Source organism: Mixophyes fleayi, chromosome 9 (genome assembly GCF_038048845.1).
Source record: "Mixophyes fleayi isolate aMixFle1 chromosome 9, aMixFle1.hap1, whole genome shotgun sequence".
Lineage (NCBI taxonomy): Eukaryota > Metazoa > Chordata > Amphibia > Anura > Limnodynastidae > Mixophyes > Mixophyes fleayi.
Genome location: NC_134410.1, coordinates 29,108,480 through 29,131,005, shown reverse-complemented (window position 1 = coordinate 29,131,005; position 22,526 = coordinate 29,108,480). Strand labels below are relative to the sequence as shown.

General features: G+C 36.0%; 1 protein-coding gene across 1 annotated transcript; it reads right to left on the bottom strand.

The window, feature by feature from the left end:
- Window positions 1-1,413: 1,413 nt before the first annotated feature.
- On the bottom strand, window positions 1,414-22,390 carry SPRY3 (sprouty RTK signaling antagonist 3). Its single transcript, XM_075187173.1, has 2 exons — window positions 21,898-22,390; window positions 1,414-10,881 (listed from the first exon to the last, which is right to left on the bottom strand). The coding sequence occupies exon 2, from the start codon at window positions 10,797-10,799 to the stop codon at window positions 9,927-9,929; it is 873 nt and encodes a 290-aa protein (XP_075043274.1). The 5' UTR covers window positions 10,800-10,881; window positions 21,898-22,390; the 3' UTR covers window positions 1,414-9,926.
- Window positions 22,391-22,526: the final 136 nt, after the last annotated feature.

Genomic DNA, 22,526 nt, shown 5'->3' with positions numbered 1-22,526 from the left:
ATCAGAGCAGCGGGGCAGCACATACTGTGCAGCCGCCGGCAGCCTTAGAAGTTGGAAAGGGGGCGGGGCCTAAATTGCCCCCCCCCCCCTACATCGCCCCGGGTATAGCAATTTCCTAGATCCGCCCCTGCTAACACACCCTTAATGTACTTGGACTATGTTAGAATCCCCCGTCACGCCTATCCAGGACCGTGCAGGCTGACGTAACTGGCAGAACTACACAAGTCTGCCAGGATAGTTGCATTTTGGTACATGGGTCTAAAACTCTCAGGTCTTATACCCACTGGTGTTTTTTTAAATGTGTCTTACATGGCTTTTAAACTGCATGTATAAGAGTATGGCCCTAGAAACCATTGTCATTTTACTTGCACCGCTTTGTGGTAGCATTTCTTGGTTCCATTTCTGTGTTAAACACATCTATATAGATCGGGCAGCAAACAGTAACGCTAAAATGTTTCTAAAAGCATTTGCATTAGATAAGAGCTTTTTCCAGCATTTTATTATCATTGAAAATGTAAGTAAAATGCCTATGAGTATGAAGCTTTAACCTAATGGAAGAAGATTCTGATCCTATGCATCTCATAGTTCTGCAATGGTGTTGCACATTTTAAATGGATTTGATGGGCAGTGGTAACCAGTCCATGCTTGGGCACTCCATTGACCTCAAAGCATTAACTTGTAGAGAATGCAAGTAAGTAGAGTATGCAGCATCCAAAAAACACTGTGTAGATGTCATCCCTCCCAATCGCAAATATAAGCATATATTGGGTCATTGGAATCCATAAGTACATGTTCATGATAGCGTTGCTGGTAGTAGCATGTTTTTTTAAGCAAGTGGGTTGGGGTTTTAGTCTGTGGGAAAAATACTAATTTAGGTATGTTTGATGTATAATAAGCAAAAGAGAGAAACATATCACATCATTTATAAAAAGTCATGTCCGCCAATTTATAATTGGGCAATTTGTTAAATATTATTATGATCTTTCTTGATGCCTTCTGGTAAAAATATAAAGAAATATTAGGGGTATTTATAAACTACATACTTGTGTGCTGTATATTTCAGTTGATGTGTATACATTACATACAGTATAGGCTTTCAGTATTAATTGTCAGTGTTCAATACAATACAATGCTATAGGCAGTAAGGCTCAACCAATGCTAGTTCTTACGTTGTTGCAACAATGTCAGTTCTTACATTGTTGCAACAATGTTAAACAGTTAACTCACAAAGCAGCAGTGAAGCTAATAAGCGTAAATGTTGTATTTCATCTGCATGGCAGCCGAATAATGAATACAAATATTTGCAAATCATGAATTAAATGAAAACATGAATTAAAACAAATGGCCATCTCTTTTCATTTATAAGCTAATTAGATTGACGAGAACGTGTGAAAGAAAAAAAATGAACCGAAATGAAAAAAAGTGAGATTTTTTTTTTAATGTTTATCACACATTTATAATTGAATGTAACTTGAGTGCCTGGTAAGCCCAAACCTCAGTAAATGCCACTTTATGGGATTTATAAAACACTTTTTGCCACATAAATGATCATGTCAGTGATTATTTTAGCTGCAGTACATAAGACAATTTATTATCTAAAAATTGGACATTTCCAATGATGGGAAAAATAAATTGAAACAAAATCTGTAAAGCTTTAAAAAAAAAGTATTCCTTTTTTTTACTTGTTGTTGGTTGCCTACAAGTTAACGCCCCATTGGTTGCCTAGAAATTATCTATGATATATATATAATATATAATCATTCTACATATATATATACATACATACTGAATATATTGTGAATTCATCAGAAAATCAAACATTGCATTAATTATGGCACCATTCACAACATTATTACTATATATATATATATATATATATATATATATATATATATATATATATATATATATATCACACACATACATACAAAAATATATCAAAGTAATTTTACACAAAGAGGAAGAGTCCAAAGTTCAGTTTCATTAGCATATAATTGATAATTGTTTAGCTTTTTCTTTTTCTTTTTCATATAATATCCAAGGTTACAATCGCTATATATTATATTCTTTTGCACACATACACATAATGGAAGGTGCAGCGTTCAGTATATAATAAAATTTCTTGGTTCTGAGAGTGAAGAAAATTCTTACGATTTTAGTGATTAGCTTATTAAAGGTTAAATAAAGAGGAGAAGTGTTTGGTGGTCCATGCTTTATGGTAATTTTGAAGCAAAATATAACATTTTTTTTAAAGGTTTTCAAATAAATTATTTGAGCAAAAAGATCTGTAGTACACAAAAAAATATATACTAAATACACAAAAATATAAACAATACTAATATATTTACTGGCCACAAATGTATCAACTTTTCAGTCGATGCATAGCAGGTTTATTTTCACTCCGGATCTAAATTTTGGTAAATTATACTTTTCCAATTTTAAGAAAATTCCTACAAGGAGCAAAACCGTTGAAGACTTCTTACAATAATTACCATATGTGTTTTAATTCAATGTTTTCACATTGTGCAGATGTTTCATTAGGACACATTTACAAACATGTAGACACAAAATGTGCACTAGAACATAGCAACCAATCAGACCTGTGCTTTCATTGTGCAACTTACACTAGACAGATAAAAGCTAATTGTTGATTGGTTGTTGTGATTCAGTGCAATTTTTGCACCTAAATGCAATGGTAGTACACGTTATTGTGTGTGAAATTCTTTTTTTTTTTCACAATTAGCACCAATGTAGTCCTTCAAATGTGAATACAAAATGACTCTCATTAAGACATGGAGAATGAGATTTACATTGGCAGCCATCATAATGGATCGCCAACATTTTCTGCTCCAAAAATACCTTAATATATAGACCCCAAAGTCTTTGTACATTATGTATACAAGCACACAGGTTACATGTCGTAATATTTTGCATTGCACTTTTTATTCCCAAATTTGAAATTTGGGATCCTTTATAGACAGTGGCATATTTACTGTCTTTTTATGGCTAGATGACAATGTATATCCTTGTGGCAGAAAAACAATCATTAAAAAGGGTCCCTAATTCTTATACACAAACCGCTTTACAATAAATCCATCTTGTATAACTGGCTCTGTCTACCTGAGAGAGGTTAACTGATAAAATATCTTGAAATATAAAAGTACATTTTACGGTGACAGCAAAGCTATGGTAGATGGCATCTACATACTTTAACAGACCCCACCATATTCAAACTAGTCAATTTGAGGTGAATTTTGTTGATAATGTACTCGTGCTTTCTAAATAACCACGTATGATTCAATATGTATAGGGGTAAATGTATCAAGCTGAGAGTTTTCCAGCGGGTTTAAAAAGTGGAGATGTTGCCTATAGCAACCAATCAGATTCTAGCTTTCATTTTGTAGAATGTACTAAATAAATGATAGCTAGAATCTGATTGGTTTTTCAAACCCGCCGGAAAACTCTCAGCTTGATACATTTACATAATGTTGTTAAAGTGAATATTTTCTTAAAAATAAGAACGGATATTTTGTTTCAGCAGATTTCTCACAGTGCTAGGTAATACTAGAAAATGGAGGCCCAGATTAAACAAGTTGTTTTATCTCAAGTAAGAAAATAATACTGGTATAATTTTATTAAAGTGCCTAAAGAAATCCTGGGTGTACAAACTGCGGGATCTATAGTAGCTATGGTTGACAGTACTATCTGTTAGAGCCATTAAGTTAGATTGCTTACATTGCTTCTTCTAGAGTGTAGGCAGTATAATATGGACAAGTATGGCGGAGTTTGGGGGATTATTTTGTTTAAATGTAGAGGTTTGTTGTAGCTCATACAGCTCCTGTTAGGTTAGTGTCACATATTAGAATCAGCTCTTTTCCAGTCAGAAGCTTGCTTAGAACACATACTGTAGTATTCAGTAGTTAACACTGTTTCCATAGAAAACTAGGGGTGGATTTACTAAAGCTTCTAAATAGTGGAAGTGTTGTCCTTAGCAACCAATCATATTCTAGGTATCATTTATCTAGCACATTCTAGAAAATGATAGCTGGAATCTGATTGGTTGCTATGGCCATTCTTCAGAGCACATCCCTGTGAAAAGCAGGACACATTTGAAAACAAGAGCACTCTACAATAATTTGTTCCCAGTAATATATAAAATACTGCATGCAGAAGGTTCATAGTTAAAGTGCTATGAATAGTTCTAGTGTGATAGAGAAACAGCGTTTCCAATTAAATACATTAAAAAGTATAGTAAATGGCTGGAATTATTAAGTTTCGCGCATCCCGCAACTGCCTAGCCTAAATGATGCGATTCGCGGTGAATCGTGTCATTTTGGACCCGCCCCCGCGACATAACGTCATTTCCGTTGCGGTAGGTGGGGCCAAAACGACATGTTTGGTCATGGCACGCCCCCACCGCCCTCGAGCCACGCCCCTCTCCCGTACTACGCTAGCTGAAAGTAGGCAAGTATGATGTAACTGTTGACAGCTCACATGACAATCGCTATATTATATAAAGAGAAACACATGTAAAGAAAAATGATTATTCTTTTCATGACTTGCATACAAGCAAGGTGAGTTAAATGATGCTAGTGTGATAGGATGTGCTTGTTAGCCGGGTAAGTACACTTCCTCTATAGTTTGATAAAGGCACACAGGTCATTTAACACCTTCTGTATCCCGAAGAGCGTTTCTTTTAAGTGTGGGATAAAACAGCAGTATATCATACTTCAAAGGCAGGTTTTACAACTACGAAGCATTTGAAGACAACTGCAGTTGCGCATGTAGTGATGTATAAATTAGACTTTTCTGTGACTAATTTTATATTTGTACTTTAGTAATAAATGGTACTAGTGTAATTTTTTTATTAGGAAGTTTTGGTTTTCCAGTGGACCTAATTGTGAGATACTGTTTAGTTACATTTCTGTTTTAAGAGTAAATTTATCAAACATTCTAAAAAGGAAAAGTGGAGGTATTGCCCATAGCAACCAATCAGATTCTAGCTATCTAGTGCATTCTAGAAGATGTTGGCTAGAATCTGATTTGACAAATCAACCCCTTTGTCTTTATTCTAATTTTTGATAAAAATGCACAGAATCCTTATGTCTATTAAACTGACGGCCCTATCACATGTGCAACAAATGGATGGATTTCAAATTCCAGGTTTATATACAGTTGTGTAGTATGTGTGAAAAGATCAAGAAGCATATTTAAGTGAAATGCGAGTTGAAAAACCTGCGTTCTTAATTGCACTACATTGTAAGATATGCATTAGTCATAATGTGGGAATGATTATGTTTGATCTAATGTATATCCTTTTTAATGCACATTTATTTTATGTTTATGCACATGTGTACGGGCAGCACGGTGGCTAAGTGGTTAGCACTCCTGCCTCACAGCACTGTGGTCATGAGTTCAATTCCCAACCATGGCCTTATCTGTGTGGAGTTTGTATGTTCTCCCCGTGTTTGCGTGGGTTTTCTCCAGGTGCTCCGGTTTCCTCCCACACTCCAAAAACATACTGGTAGGTTAATTGGCTGCTATCAAAATTGACCTTAGTCTCTCTCTGTCTCTGTCTGTGTGTGTATGTTAGGGAATTTACACTGTAAGCTCCAATGGGGCAGGGACTGATGTGAATGAGTTCTCTGTACAGTGCTGCGGAATCAGTGGCGCTATATAAATAAATGGTGATGATGATGATGATGATGAAGATGATGATGATGTGTAAGGGCTCTGTGAGCAGACACTTCTCCAGCATCCTTCACACTCCTTAGTTAAGTAGGGAGGGCTGGGGGAAGGGGCAAAATGACACGATTTGCTGCCCTCCCACCACGCCCCCATTCCGGAGGTCAAACATTCAATGTTGGCAAGTATGAAATGATCTTAGCAGTGCTGGAGTAACTTTATTGAATACTGATGTATATCATGAATGAAATCAGTGTGCCTGGTAATGTCAACACTATACTTTTTCCTCAGTTTTTGTTCTCCTTTGCTTTTCAAAGTTATGCAGTTTTAGAAACCATGCAACCAATGGTCATATATAATTTTGAAGAATAAAGAAAGGTGGAAGGTAAACCTTATTTTTCTACGATTCCACCAGGAGACATGGAAACAACTTAATTCTGTCTTGCCTGTGGGACAATGTGCTCTGACTTCATGTTTTCCCCTGTGACCAATTGTGAATGGACAACCAACGTATTTAACTATGTCAACCATAGGTAATCATTTTAAACATAGGCTTCAAGATGTCACCAAGGGGTATATTTACTAAACTGCAGGTTTGAAAAAGTGGAGATGTTGCCTATAGCAACCAATCAGATTCTAGCTGTCATTTTCTAGAATGCACTAAATAAATGAAAGCTAGAATCTGATTGGTTGCTATAGGCAACACCTCCACTTTTTCAAACCCGCAGTTTAGTAAATCTAGCCCCAAGTGTAGAACGCACATATCCTCTCTGCAGGACAAAATGCACTTAAAAATATTGGTAAAGTGCCTCAAAAATACTGCTACAGGAGTGGAACATTAATGGAAGCCTTCCCACGTAGTGTATTTTGAATATATAGAGTTTCTTATTCATTTTCTTCATGCTTATCAAATTTATGACATCAGCACCATGCATGCACCAAGACCAGTTCTACCAAGGTCCAGTTATGAAATACAGCATACATTAATTCTCATAAATATTTTTTTTTTTAATCCTATTATTTTCATGTTTGTAAAAATGTGCTCAAAAATATATTTTTCTTCAACACTTTACATACATTTATTCTCTTGGTAAGGATTCTACAAGTATATTATAATCATTAATAGATCTTGATATTGAGGGCCCTGTAACTTTTAAAAAACACATACTCATAATTATTATTATGAATAGATCTCTCTTAAAGCCTACACACAGAGGTCATAGCCAATTCGTGGGCGGAGCCAATAAGGACAACGAAACAAAGCACCATCTAGATCAAGCACTTAGACATCAAGTCACTTCATGTAGAAGGCTGCACAAAGTGCTTCAATCACATCACTAGGAACTGGTGACATTGCTGATATACTTGAAGCAATATCCTGCATTTCCGTTAATATCGGTTCAACTCACAAAATGGCTGCCTCCATTGCAGGTGGCAATTGGTGCCCTTTAAGAAGCCACTACACTGGCAATAGAAGATAATTAAATATTAAATGGCATCTTTTTACATTCACAAGTAAAACTCACAGATCCTAATAGGAAAGATAAACAATTGTTCAATGATAAAATCACGAACTCCCGCGAGTTGACAAAACCGGACCATAATACATTTACCCCCTGGTCTTCTCTCTAGTTTTTGAGAGATTTGCATGTTTATTTTTGAATGTTAGTAGTAGCACGTACATGTAAGGCAACTTGCATCTCAGGTTTAGTGGTTAAGATGGAAAATAAAAAATATCAGAAAAAAATCTGACTAGTTTCTTAAAAGTAAAGCTGAGCGAAATTTTTTAAAACCATCGCGCAAAATATTCGACTCATTCTCAATTGGGGCCCTGAAATCTTGCACGTTTTGATGGCGGAATTTGGCTTTACGTGTTCCTAGTCCTGCCCCAACCGCACCAAACAGCAGAATGACCTCACCATTGTTGCCCCATTGACTATAAAACCAGCAAGAGGCGAAAATACATTACAGAAGGGCAAGCTGCAGAATGGCGAAGCAAAAATGGAACACGAAGATTGTAAGACTGGAACTTGGAGCCTGTGAAAAACGTCTTATTCCGTTGTCAAACTCAACTTGCGTGAAATGTGGAATTTCGCTCATCTTTACTTAATGGCTAATTAAAGTGCAATATTCGTTTATTATAATTATTTACAAGATGGTATTATTATTTTTTTTACCAGTAGATTGGATGGAGTTGTGTTTTTTATTTTATTGTTTTCTTTTAAATGAGAATGTGACTCTTGCTGCTGTAAAACATTAAGCCCTACTGGATGGGGTTGACTTTGACTTGAGAATTGTAGGTTGTCCACTTCTGCTGAAGACAATGGGTTGACAATGTGATGCCCTCCTATAGGGGCTATCTGCATTTTTCAGACAAATTTAAAGCCCATAATTCCTAAAACAGTAACTATGGAACTATGTAATGTAATAACCTGGTACAGAAAGAGCAATGATGCTATAACCCATAACAATCAATAAGAAATCAGCTTATATCAGTATAGCATAGTAAGTCTAATGAAGGCAAAGATCTGACAGTTGCCATAGGGTACGGCACTTTTTTAGTTTTTAATCATGTGTCTGTGGACTGTTGTGTGAGACATGTAGATGAGCACCAGAGTGATTGATTAAATCTAGCCCCTATATATTTTTATATATGAATACTATATTAAATCCAAGCCATAATAGGGATGAACTGCTGACCCTACAAAGTATCATGAGACATGTAGTTGACCAACAGTCGAATGCTGAATTTTGCCAAACAAAAAAAACCCCCAACGCATCTTTAAGTTAAGTAACACCAAGCTGCCTTGGTACCACAGTGAGAATTTTATAAATGATGAAGTAAGAATGGTATTAGCCATATCCAGGAAAAATAAAACTACTTTCCAACAAAAATTGGAAAATTATGAACAACAATCCAAACGATTTGCTGGGACAATATATGTATAAAAGCACCTTTATATGTATGTATATTTTTTTGCGGAATTACTGCTTATTATTAAGTGCAATATATAATGATGCTTCAGCATAAAGTGTCAATAAGAGATAATGTGGTATAGTGCTGAGTTATAGATGTATAGATAGCCCACAACATTCATTTATCCCAAGCTATGAGATTTGTACCTATTTTGGAGGGATCGGTAGACCGTTTCATAAATACGCACAACTGAAAGGCAACTCTCACATATGATGTCAGTATAACATACAACGTGAATTCTGTCCACAGATGACTACTCCAATTAATCCACCACAAAAGAAGAATAGGAAAACGCTTCCAGTAAGGTTTCTATGGAATAGTTATTTAAATCAATGCCACCTGAGAAGTAATGGCTGCAAAATGAACAAATATATTAATATAGGGGCATGGGCAAGAAAGAAGAGAAACATAACCTATCCATGCAAAATATATCTTTGGTTTATATCATATTATGATATTTGACAAAATGCATTTTATCTAATCGATAAGTTTGCTAAAGACTTCTTTCTTGAATTGAAATAAAAAAAAAAACAAATGGCTCCCTAACTTGCCATTGAATCCTGTGCATTCTAGTTGTGGTTATTCAGGCATTAACTCTACGTCAACCAATCCAAGCATCCTCTGAAGATGTGTCCCCACCATTTCCCTGTATGACTCATGTTGACATTTTAACACTAATATTTATACTGTTTTACTAAGTACAGTTCCTCTTGCAATTGCTATGTCTGCTAAATTAAAGTGCACACATTTTCATGTTTACCATACGCTTTTGAAGTTGAGTTTTAGATTTCTATATTGTGATTCCTTCCTAAATTCAGCCTGCTGACAAGGTCAGAGGATATTTCACTATATACCAATTTGTTCACTACACTGACAATAGTTCTGTCTTTTGTTTAAAAGATTTCGGTGGCGTAAGTCTTCAAGCCTCTTTCAAATGAACTCCATCCTGGCAAGCATGTGAAATCCTACTCAGAGGAGGTAATGTGGTAGAGGTCTCCGTATCACAACTGTGCAACCAAAACCGATATTCCAGCAGAAAGTTGTGGAGTATCAAATGTATCTACTTCTTTATGATATTGTCTCTCTTGTTAATCTTTTATGCAAATTATATTCTCTTAAAATCTTTCTTACATTCCTGAATTGTTAATGGGGTCTTGGTAAGGCTTTCACTGACTCTGGCACCAATTGTTTCCAAGAAGAGGAGAGCAGGAAATATTAAGGGAGAGAAAGAAGTAGGATCATATTCAACATGGCCTTTCTTAGGTCATACGGGCTTGTCGAAAGGCCTTGGGAATGGTGTGCCACTAGATGAGGATATTTTCCTGCAGACTGTGTTGGTGTGATTTTCACAACGACAGCCTGGTCTTTTTACTCTATCGTAGCCCTTCTGGCAGAGGGTCATACAGCCTTTGATAGGAGGATAGCAGCATAGACAGGGCATGAAGAATGAAAGGAAGCTCATGACCGCCCACCGAGCACAGCAGGATCCCTGGCTGCAAGAACAGGGGTTATCAGCACAGTTGTCCTCATCATCAGAAGAGCAGTGGTAGAAGAGACCTTTGATACAACAAAGGCAAGTTCCATAGTCGATGACATTTTCAGCCGAGCACAAGCAGCGCTGGTCACAAATCCAACATGAAGGAAGTTTCCGAACTTGTGCACACTCATCACATATGCAGCGGCCGCACTCCTCGCAGATGAAAAGATGGCCCACATATCTGTCAGAGTTTTCCATTATCCCTTTAATAAACTGATCTTGCTTCAGGTCACCATCCTTGGGCTGTGTCCTCATAAGTGAATGCCCTGAATGAGATGGGGTGATTCCAGTTAGCAATCTCTGATCCGAGGCTGTGGTGCTCTGAGAAACTGAGCTTATGGTACTGGAATGACTGAGATCATGCATAAGATGTTGTGAATGGTGTTGATGACTTTGGCTGCGATGAAGATCTTGATGGTTGTGGGACACCAGTTGATCATTAGGCCACTCCTGCTTTGCAGCATGTTGGGAAATGGAAGGATTAGACCAAGTTTGCAAGAATGAGACAGTGGGTCGCTCCACATAATCATTGTTGGCCCTGATTGAACGGATTTGGTCAATGGAAAGAACCTGTTGGATGTCTCCAGTAGAAATATCCATGATCTTGTCTATGCAACAACAGTCACTCTTTGGATAGTCACAATTTTAAGTGCTATTATCCATCAAGGTACATCAGAAGAACCTGCAGAAAAGAAGAAGAAATAATTAGACTTCCATACTATGTCTATTTCAATCAGTAATTCTACAACATTTTTATTTCTACCAAGTACATTTAGGTTGTTACAATCCATTCCAGAAAATAAATAATCATATACTTAATATCTAGGTCTTAATTCCAATAAACTATGTGCTAATTACTCAAACACCTTCTCAAACCTAATTCCTTGCCACAGTTCACATTTTGCTTAAGTGTAATATTTCATTTAAAGCTATTGAGTTACAGGGGGGAATTCAATTCCTCCCGAAGTACCGGCGCGTTAAACGTATTACCGTTATCACGGTAATATTAACCCAGCGCTGCGATCAAAAAGCCGGCGTTAAAACTCTAGTAATAACAACAGTATTTACGCGCACTATTACCATAATAACGGTAATAGTGCGCAGGCCGTGTTACTTTTTCAAGTAACGCAGCCAATTCAATTCCCCCCATACAGTTTGTTCTATACCATGTATCCCCATTCCCAGTATACCGGATACTCCATGATTTTGACATGTCCCTCTGCAAGATAATATATATTTCGTTAGTTGAAACCTTATGATGAAATGTGTTGTGGAACTGCTGCTTTTGGAAATAGAGACCCAATAAGTACATAAGTATAGTGACTTTATGCTGATTGCAGTATGAAATAACCCATGTGCTCTAATTGTAAAAAAAAATGTCATTATTTGTGAAAATTGGCCTCCTACCCTCCATCCTGGTTAGACATTTTCTGTTGTTACCACGGAACACAAATCTACCTTTTACTGCTGGATACCATGTCATAAATAATCTACTAACTACCTTAATGTTTCATATATACATGTCTAAGTTACTAGTTGAGTTGCTAATAACATTTACAAATTGATGTAAACATCTGAGGTCCTTGTCAATACTAAAGGTACAATAATGCATACAATTTGTTTAATAATGAAGTATTTTATTTAGCCACAACAGTATTTTTAAGTGTAAACAACAGACTTAAATTGTCTTCACGTCATCTTTTTAGCTCCACGCGGCATTTATTTCGAAAAAAGTATTTTTATTGAGATTTTAATGCTACGACATTCAAATAGCATATTTAACATCTAATCTAACTAATATTGATCTCTGCCTATGTCACTATAAACATTATACAGTGATGTCCAGTGAACTTTTAGGTGATGATATCATCATAGAATTTTCACTATACTCCAGGTCAGATCAATTGAAGCTGCACAGGACTGAGAGTTATCCATTCACCTGGTGAATCCCCAAACCCACCATATCATCCTGGTGAGGGTGGATGACATAACTTGATTCATACCAGTGGTGCCACATCTTATGGTATTTATGTATGGCCTTTCTACTCTTATACATGAACCGCTCATGCCTCCATACTTCAGTAACTAGATTAATCCAGTGAGGTACACTAGGTGGTACAGTCGCCATCCATCCCTTAGCTATAATAACCTTAGCCAGGGAGGTTAAGGTAAATATATATGTGAGTGTGGTTTACTTAAATTTTCTTCTAATGTAGTGCCAAATAGACAGATCTTAGGGCTTAACCAGAGAGTCACAGGTAGTGTGGAGGAGATGCAGTCCCATATTTGGCTCCAGAAAGAGTGGACAACTGGGCATGACCATAAAAGATGGCAAAAAGTCCCCTCAGTGATACCGCTCCTGGGGCACTCCGAAAAGGTGCGCAGTCCCATCGCATGCATCTTGGCTGGTGTACAATATAAAAATGGATCTACTGAAACCTAACACAAGATGTGGCATGTCTAGTACTTCCCACCACCATATTCCACCCCTCATCAGAAAGATCAGTTTCCCATTTTTTCTGAGCAGATCTAATCCTCTCAGGGACACCTGAGGTAACAATAAGGCATAGAGCACAGAAATAGTTGTTTTTTTTATTTACACGCGGCCTTTATTTAAAGTTCAAATACTATTTCTGTAAAGGAGTGCTAAAGAACTCTAGATATAATAATATCCCTTTTCTCTCACTCTATACACATTATACTCATCCATAATGCCATATGAACACTAAATATGGCTGCCATCTTAGATCGTAGATAGCCTGTTGTCTGGACATATGAAAAATCAGAGATGATTTCATTCACATACTGACCTAAAATACAATATATATATATATATATATATATATATATATATATATATATATATATATATTCATACTTTTAGAATAAAATAACAAACTGAATAAACTATATATTAGACCTTGAACCAGGTAACCAACCCAAGCAAACAGAATCAGACAGATCTATGCCAAACCCTAAATGTGTCAAATATTGCCTAGATCACACAAGAACAGGTGGTAGAGAATTTGGCAGTATATCCTACAAGGTCATAAACAGTGAAAAGCAACATAAATAGTGAGAAAATCCAAAATCGCCTGTGCATTAGTTGCTTGTGTGTAGGTTTGTTTGCTTAGAGTTCTTTCAGATTTTGGGGTATATTTACTAAACTGTGGGTTTGAAAAAGTGGAGATTTTTCCTATAGTAACCAATCAGATTCTAGCTGTCATTTTGTAGAATGTACTAAATAAATGATATCTAGAATCTGATTGGTAGCTATAGGCAACGTCTCCATTTTTTTCAAACCCGCAGTTTAGTAAATGTAACATAGTAACATAGTTGATGAGGTTGAAAAAAGACACCAGTCCATCAAGTTCAAACTATTTTGGATCTCCTGCGATCCTGCACTTATATTTGAAATTAATCCAGAGTAAGCAACCGCCAATCTGTTTCAATTGTGAAAATCTCCCCAGACTCAATATTGCAGTCCTATTTTTACCCTATATCCAATACTATCCTTCATTTTAAATTAACGGTCGTATCCCTGGATACACCTTTCTGCTAAAAATTTGTCTAAACCTTTCTTAAACATATCTATTGAATCTGCCATCACAACCTTCCCTGGCAATGAATTCCATATCTTGACTGCCCTTACTGTAAAGAACCCCTTCCTTTGCTGGTTGTGAAATTTCCTCTCCTCTAACCTTAGGGGATGACCACGTGTCCTGTGTATAGTCCTTGGGGTAAAAAGTTCCCATGAAAGCTCTCTGTATTGACCCCTAATGTATTTGTACATAGTAATCATATCTCCCCTTAGACGCCTCTTTTCTAAAGTAAACATGCCTAAACTGGCTAACCTTTCCTCATAACTTAATGACTCCATACCCTTTATCAATTTTGTCGCCCTTCTCTGAACCCTTTCTAGTTCCAAATTATCTTTTTTATAGAGTGGTGCCCAGAACTGTACTACATATTCAAGATGAGGTCTTACCAACGATTTATACAGTGGCAAAATTACACTGTCTTCCCTTGCATCTATGCCCCTTTTTATGCATGCCAATACTTTGTTTGACCTTGCAGCTGCTGCTTGACATTGAGCACTATTGCTAAGTCTACTGTCTACGAGCTCTCCCAAATCCTTTTCCATTATAGATTCTCCTAAATTAATTCCAAAATAATAAATATGACCCTTTGTCTCTTACAGGCATAAAGGATTCTGCAGGAGCACACTTGGACCACTAGTGATGGATGGGATGGTTATGCCGTCTGCAGTTTGGGGCTTTGGTTTATTTCCCAAGCGATTCTAATGATAATCCACAACCCAATTGTAATGCAGATGGCGAAAGATTAAACTACACTAATGGCAACACTGATGGCAGTCCCTAGGTGCACTCATTTCGCCTCCCACCTGTAATGCATCCCATTCAGGAAGTGCCAGATTAGCTGTCAAGCTTAACCTTGCCCCGCCTTTATCAAGGAAATAAATACTGCACATTACATATTAGACCTGTGTTTGTATACTAAACTATATCCATATGCTCATAACCATCTTAGCATAGAGAAAACTTAGCATTAGTTATTTTTTTTTTAACAAATAAATTCATTTTGTGTAAAGTTGTGTATCAAATTAGCAGCCAGTTCTGATTAACTGGTGACTGATGTTTTAGTGGAAGGTTATCATTGCAACACCTTTTATAGTAGTGGATTTCATTATTATTTTCTAAATACAAGCCCTGATTTAATGTGTATTAAAATACATTCAGTGAAAGTTTTAACTTAACTCCAACCACAAGGGAAAAACATGACCTTATCTATACTGCAGACTGCTTGGAGAAAACCACTTTATATCTTATTAACGTGGCTCTAATTGCTTTTCCAGGCATTATTCCCCAGAGAGGCTTCCAGGAGACACGAGTAGAGTAAGTGAAGTGTTGTACTGTATGTCATTTACACCCTCCTGCATAAGTCAAATATTATAAAATATAGAATATATTATTGGAAAGGATATATTTTACAAACTTAAAAAAGAAACGTTAAAATGTGTAAATTCACTATTGGAAGCATAACTCCTTTGGATGAGTAAAAGTTTTGAAAATGTTCCACGAAATATTCGCCTGATTCTGGATTTGGCTATGAAACAACACACGTTCCACTGGCGGAATTTGACTTTTACGTATCCTCAGTCCAATCATATCACTCTTGACTGAATAGACCATCATTGTCTCAGCTCTCTTAATAGACTACCAATTCTGCAAACTAGGTATTTACAAATATAGTGTGGAATAGGGAACTCAAAGATGGTATCACAGCAACCAACATTTTCATTTTCCCTCCGGGAGATCCTGGGGGCAGGTGTGAGGGGGAGTGGCCATGTGAATCACGTCATTAAGCCCCGCCCCAAGCGGTTCAATGCCATGATTTTTGGCATAATTGCGTCATTAAGCCCTGCTCCCATCCTCTGCACCAGGAAAGTGAGCAGCATGCGGGAGTTTGCTCTGCACTCTTGGAGTCTGGGAGAACTAGAAATTCGGGAAAACTACTAGGGCTTAAATATTCTTCATAATTCATCAAAATCGACTAATATGGGGTTTTTTTGTGATTCAAAATGAAAAAAAATTTTTTAGCCCAAGCTTCCTCTGAAAGTATTGAAATTATTTTGCCAGGGCAAACAAATCATTAAGATTGCTGATCTTAAAATGTTGCTGAAGTATTATATTTAGATATACAGAACAGTAGAGCAACTGGTTTAAAATACTTTTAAAATCAATATTTACAGTAAAAATAAAGGAGTTTTCAACCCTCATGGACTTTAATTTATTGACAACTTTTACTATACATATTGCATTTTTTCTAGCTTTTGCCATTTTTAAATTATTTCTTATTGTTGTAAATAAGGTTTTTCACCAACACACATTTCTTACAGGTTTTTCTGTAAAAACATTCGTATTCCTCTGATGAAACAAATCTTATATAAATTATGAACTATACACTTACTACATGGAAAACTCTACAATTTGATTTAGTAAATTCCAAAAGTATTTGAGAATTGTACAAAATACATGACAAAAACTTACTACACTTAAACAAATAATTGATGTTAATTGTTACTTATGAAATGACTTGATAACTACTGTTGAGTTTAGTTTAGTTGAAATTATCATGCATTAGTTGACAGACAAGATAAAGTTTAATGGGGACCTTGCATTCAACATTTTATTGTAATAAAAATATGTAATATGTATGCAATTTTATGTTATAAAAGTAAATCAGGTTTGCATCCACCAGATGACGCTAAACCTCAGTTGGCCCTTATTATATATTAGGGATATGAAGGAAAAGTACACTTCATCCGATGTGGCTAAATTATTACTAACATATGTATATGTTGCATGTAACTATGTATTTATAATCTAACATGTGGCAACTATAAAGTGGGACCTTATAAGTGAACGGACACATACCCAAGATTTAACTGACTCTAGGGGGTAATGTATTAAGCTGCGAGTTTCTGGCGGGTTTGAAAAGTGGAGACGTTGCCTATAGCAACCAATCAGATGTTAGCTATCATTTATATAGTACATTCTACAAAATGATAGCAAGAATCTGATTGGTTGCTATAGGCAACATCTCCACTTTTCAAACCTGCCAGAAACTTGCAGCTTTATACATCTACCCCTAGGTGCATGTTCTATAAAAGAGAAAGAATGTAAGTTTAGCCTTAAATTGTCTTTAGGATTGTCTATCTTTGCTTCCCATATTCTAGATATGTTATATCACCATTTGTCCTCTTCTTGTGCTAATGAATAAAACATGGGCGTGGTTTTATTAATATCTCAAGAAAAAACTCTTTTATAGAATACAAGTTATAAATTCTTTTTTTTAACATATATTTAAAAAAAATCACATAAAAAGTACTACGCAAGGAGTAGAAAATTTACAAAAACAGACATTTTTACATTCTAAATAAAATATTTAAATAGATTAGGGTGCAAAATTGTATAGTCAGTCCATCAAAGATTGTTTTAGGAACAATTCGCCTAACCTAATTTTTTTTTCGCTTCTAAAGAAATGGAAACTTTGTTTTGCTTTAATTGAAACCACTTTGTTCCATTACTTCAGTCATTCAAAAAGTCAAATGTGGACATCTAAATGTGCACTAAGATACTGTTAATTTTCATTTGTACAGTTACATTAGTTGACAGTGCAAACTACCATAAATCCCCTACTCACAATCACAGCTAAGGTGTCTATTTAAAGATCCCAGGCTGGCGTAGACCAATGGCAGGTATCGACGGGGGTGGGGGGTGGCTCTGTTGAAGCTTCCCTCTGGTGAGGCTTCCCCATGGTTAGGTCTATTTACCATGGACTGTGACGTAGTAGGATGGCCATAGAAGAGTCTCCCTACTGCAAAGAAAATTCTTTATTACCCGGTTGTACTGGCTGGTGAAGTGGTAAGAGACGTCTCATCACTGCAAGCCAGCAGTCCCTTAATTAAACTTATTAAATACCCAGGGCAAATTGTATTATATTTTGATCAAAAACAGATGGAGCTATAACATGCCCTGAGTACGTTTAAGAGACAAACCATATATACTAAGTACATCATATCTCACACCTGACCCCAGTTCCGATTTCACCATCCTTTTCAGTCTGGTCCTATTTTGAGTCTGATCTGGATGGATACATTTGTTCACTGGTCCCAAAAGTATCTTTCGTTTCCAAAATTTATCAAAGCTTCCATCCTGTTTAGTAGGTATTTTAATGTTTTGTATTATTTATAGTTATGTATGGCAAGCTATATTTTATGACCTTTTGCATACGTAAGGCTGAAAATGTATATTTTATATCAAATATTAATTGTCTTTTTTTTGGCTATATTATACACTTGGACATGCATGATATGTTCATATAATTCTGACATTCTCTAAACTGAAATCCTCATTTGACTATGAACTTTGTCTATGCATTTAAAATTATGTGGATAGCCAAAAAGTGATCCACCAACAGGCTCCAGCTATTGGTGTCTATCACTCATTTTGAAAGTGCTCTAGATAAGAGGATCGCAACATGCAAGCAACTCATTTTATTGTACAGTAAGTGTTTCACTGATTCTAGAACATCTCATCCGCCAGTCTAATGACGTAGATTTGCCTACTAGCATGATTTCAATGTCAGACAGGTCACTGATTCTTATCTCTTTTCTGTCAGTACATCCTATAAGTTTGGCCAACAGATATGTTCTAGGTAGAAGAACAGAGCCCCCAAATGATGAAAGAGTCTGAAATGAGACACGTTTAGGACTAATATACCTTCGGAACTGTTTGAAAAACAAGCTGAAAACATAAAGTAATAGAAAATATTGATGAAATGATCCCATTAAAAGTACCAACATCATAAGGACTGTCTAATACTACCAAATATTGGCTAGTTGAATATTTGTATATTCTATTTTTTATACTATTTAATATTTTTTTTTATCTATTATATTATTATTATGATTTGCTATATACATTACTATAGTATCATATCAGCTGCTTTTAACTTAACATGCAAACAAAAAACATGAAGCATAATGCTAATTATATACTGTATATTTCGGAATTCAGAACCTGGAATAGAAATCAGGGAGCCTAAGACAGAAATCTAGCTAGTCTACCCAACTATTAATATATTCTGCAAATCCTGGAGTGAGGGGCCTTCTGAAATTGGGGAGAGGTAAATCACCTCACTCTGAAACACCTGTCCCTGAAATGACCCCTGGTGGATATTATACCACTTCCTTTGTTTGGGGGGACAATAGAATTTCTTGCCCCACAGATGTACAACTATTATTTCATAACAGTCAAAACTAGTTTGTATAGCCTTTTTTTGACTGGCTATCACTGCATGCCCTGTACTGTTGTTGTTGTTTTTTGCTTAAATTGTGCATTTTTCTGTGATTTCAGATGCGTATTGGTGCAATGTCTTGGCTACTTGGCTTAAGGCCTACATATTACTTTTTACTAACCAAAGTGTTTTAGATATTTTCTATTTCACAGCAAAACGAGTTCTATATTTTTTTAATATGCTATTATTAGTAAGTGAATTTTGTACATCTTTAATATGGAGAAAAATCTGGATCTTTAAACGTCCAAAATCTCTTAAGCTTTTTATAGATACTAGTTGTGTCAGCAGGATGTGTAACATATTCTCATTAATGGAGAACAGTATTTTCCACTGCTCTCTGACGTCAATGCTACAACAGGAAATCTAGTCACAGACTGATGGGCAATGTCATCAGGAAGGGGTCATCCACCAGTAGGTGGCAGCACTGGATTTACCCCCTAGGATGCTCTATCAAAGACATTAGTTACTTTACTATAGAATAAGGATTGGTAAGAATGATAAGGGGTTATATATAGGCCCCAAAACAATATTTTCTACATTATGGACAATATACCAGCCATATTTGGGTAAATATAATGCATTCTGATGGCATTTAAAGGATAATTGCACTCCAATAGATCTGCACTTTTGGGTTTTACGTTTGGGGCAGAGGGGCCCTATAATTATAACATATTGTTTATTGGATAGTATTATGTGTTTATCAAGAAATCCACAAGAGGGGCTAAATAAGATAGCACCCAGAAGCGATATCCTTCACACTCAGTCCTGCTACTGCTTAAGCGGAGGAGGGCTAGAGGGAAGAAATGCCATTAAATACCCACATGAGCTTTAATTGCTGTCAGTGATCTAAGTTCGATAACATCTAGCCCCAGGCTCGCTCCATGGAATGTAGACTCACATGGGACAAACTTGGGATTTTTATCAAGTAGATGGATTCAGTCAATCAATAAGGGCCTTATTGAACTACTATGATTCTTAAGACTACAAAAATGATCAATTAATGGGAATTCTCCAAAAGAGCCCAAGGTTATTTATATATTGCATGCAGCATAGTAGTAGTATTTATTTTATATAATGCTTTGTATTATATCTTTTTATGGCTAATGGTTTATATTGTATCTATAATAGGATAATATTAATGCAAATGTCACTACTAAAATGAAACATGTTAGAAGTCCCTCATTTTCTTAAACACACACAAATTGTCTAAACAATAAAGATCTCAAAAATGTAAAAGAATAAGGGAAATCTTTTTTTTTACTTATATTAAAGGAGTGAGTGGACATTGCTCAAAACTGTTGCTGGATGACAATCCCATCAACCCCTGCCAGCCGTTGGTTAGTTTGTGACTACTTTATAATACTTGAACAGCTGACGAGAACAAGGTGTTCATCCCTATGTAAAAGTCACTGTAGACTCTCTTGTAAATGGAAGGAACCTAAGAACGTGCTATTCTCTATTGATGGATGATGCAGGGTGATTTAGCCAATGTTACCAGGACCAGTGAATAATGAACTGCATTCTCCTCTGGCCTCTAAGACTCTGCTATTTTCACTTGTCAACTCCCTTTTCATTCATAGAATGTTTAATATTGGGAGCTGGCTAATGAAAATTCCGAGCATCTTCAACCATAAAGATTATACGCATTTAAATTATATATTTGCCACTCAATTGAATTTCATCGCAGTGCGTGTCTGCCTTTAATTTGCAGATCTTAAATATCTGAGCAATAATAAATATACTTACCACTTTCTGTAAAACTAGGATTGGTTAAAATTGTGTTACTTGACTTACTGTACAATACGATTTTCTATTTCATCTGATCATCATTAACATTGTGATATATCCACACCTTTTCTCGTCTACACTGATACCAACGTACTTTACAAACTGGTTAGCTTACTGCATAACGGATAACTGATCTTTTAAAAAGAATAATCTTTAAGCAAAGCACACTGTTTTTGTAAATAGATATGTATCGACTGTTTACTGCTTGTTTACATAGACATTAAATCTATGCCTCTTCATGGCTGCATGATACCGATTAAGGAGTGGTTATGTAGGTTGCATTATAAATGCAGCTTAAATCTGGACCAATACTGCATTGCATAAAGATACACAAAATAAAACCCTATGATTTGTTCTATTGATTGCAATTGGCTTTCAGTATTAATTTTAACGGCCCTATTTACTAGCATTTTGTGATAAACTATTGGAACAAATACAAATTTATCCATGTTAATTTGAAGGGATCCTCATTTTTAAGAAACATAAGCATGCATGTATTTAAATGATAATAGCCTGCAAAGTATAAAGTTAGACTGGAAGGTTACCCCTCAATATATACACTGATGGTTTCTCCCTTTAACAAAATCATAATGATAAAATTGTGAAACAAAAATGTCACAGCCTATGTTTTATATTTTAATCTTAGATATGTTTATTTAATACATCAATGTAAATAGTATGCCACAATTTATATAGGAAACAATATTTGATTATATTCCTGCTCCTGTCCTACACTGAACCTAGTGTGAATAGCACTTTGCTGTGACTTATAGACTTCCTTCTATCTGCACTGAAAGATTGATGTCCACTGCATTTCCTCAAATGCATGCTGGTTTATATCTCTTCACAGATTGAAATGCTGCAGACAAGTACTTATTTTAGGATGTGTATGCTGTATGTGAATTTGTATCCGTATTATTATTATTATTAACCTCAAGCCACTATCAAGCGATGCTACAGGAAAAATAATAATAATATAATAATAATAATAATAATAAAAATAATAATAGTATTGTAGTGAACTTACCTATGTGATACTTTAGGTCCATGGTGCTATGAGTGTATATAGTCCCCACCCAGATTTAGGTAGTTACTGGTTCTCCGTTTTGCCCTTTGTATGCATCCCAGTTATAGGAAAAGTCTGAATGAATACTCCTCCAGAAGCGAAGGTGTGTCCCTTAAACAACACACCAGCAGCCAGTAATCACAAGCAGGGCATGCAGCTAGCATCTGAGGTCCAGAGATGCTACAGACAGATGGAAGCACAACTGAGCACCGCACACTCCCAAGCCTGATGCTGCATTGCCTACAATCTTTCTGTTATATCCGCAGATGTGTCTGTAGTTCAATGTATAAAACATCTATATATCTAGTATTATATATAAACATTTGTGTGCAATGATTAGCTGGAGAGATGTTTTTCTTGGCTTCCTCCCCTCTCTCTCTCTGTGTACATCTCTGGTCAGCACAGGCTGATTCTGCCTGAATGCTGAGAGGTGGTGCTGATCTCTGACACTCTGTTTTGTGAATGCGGATATTCTGAGTTATCTTGTGAATGAGTTAAGGGGGTGGAGAGAGGTGGAGCCCAGAGGGTTTTTGTCAGTCTGCTCACTGGATGTGTGGGTCTCAGTTTCTCCCTCTCATTGTATAATCATT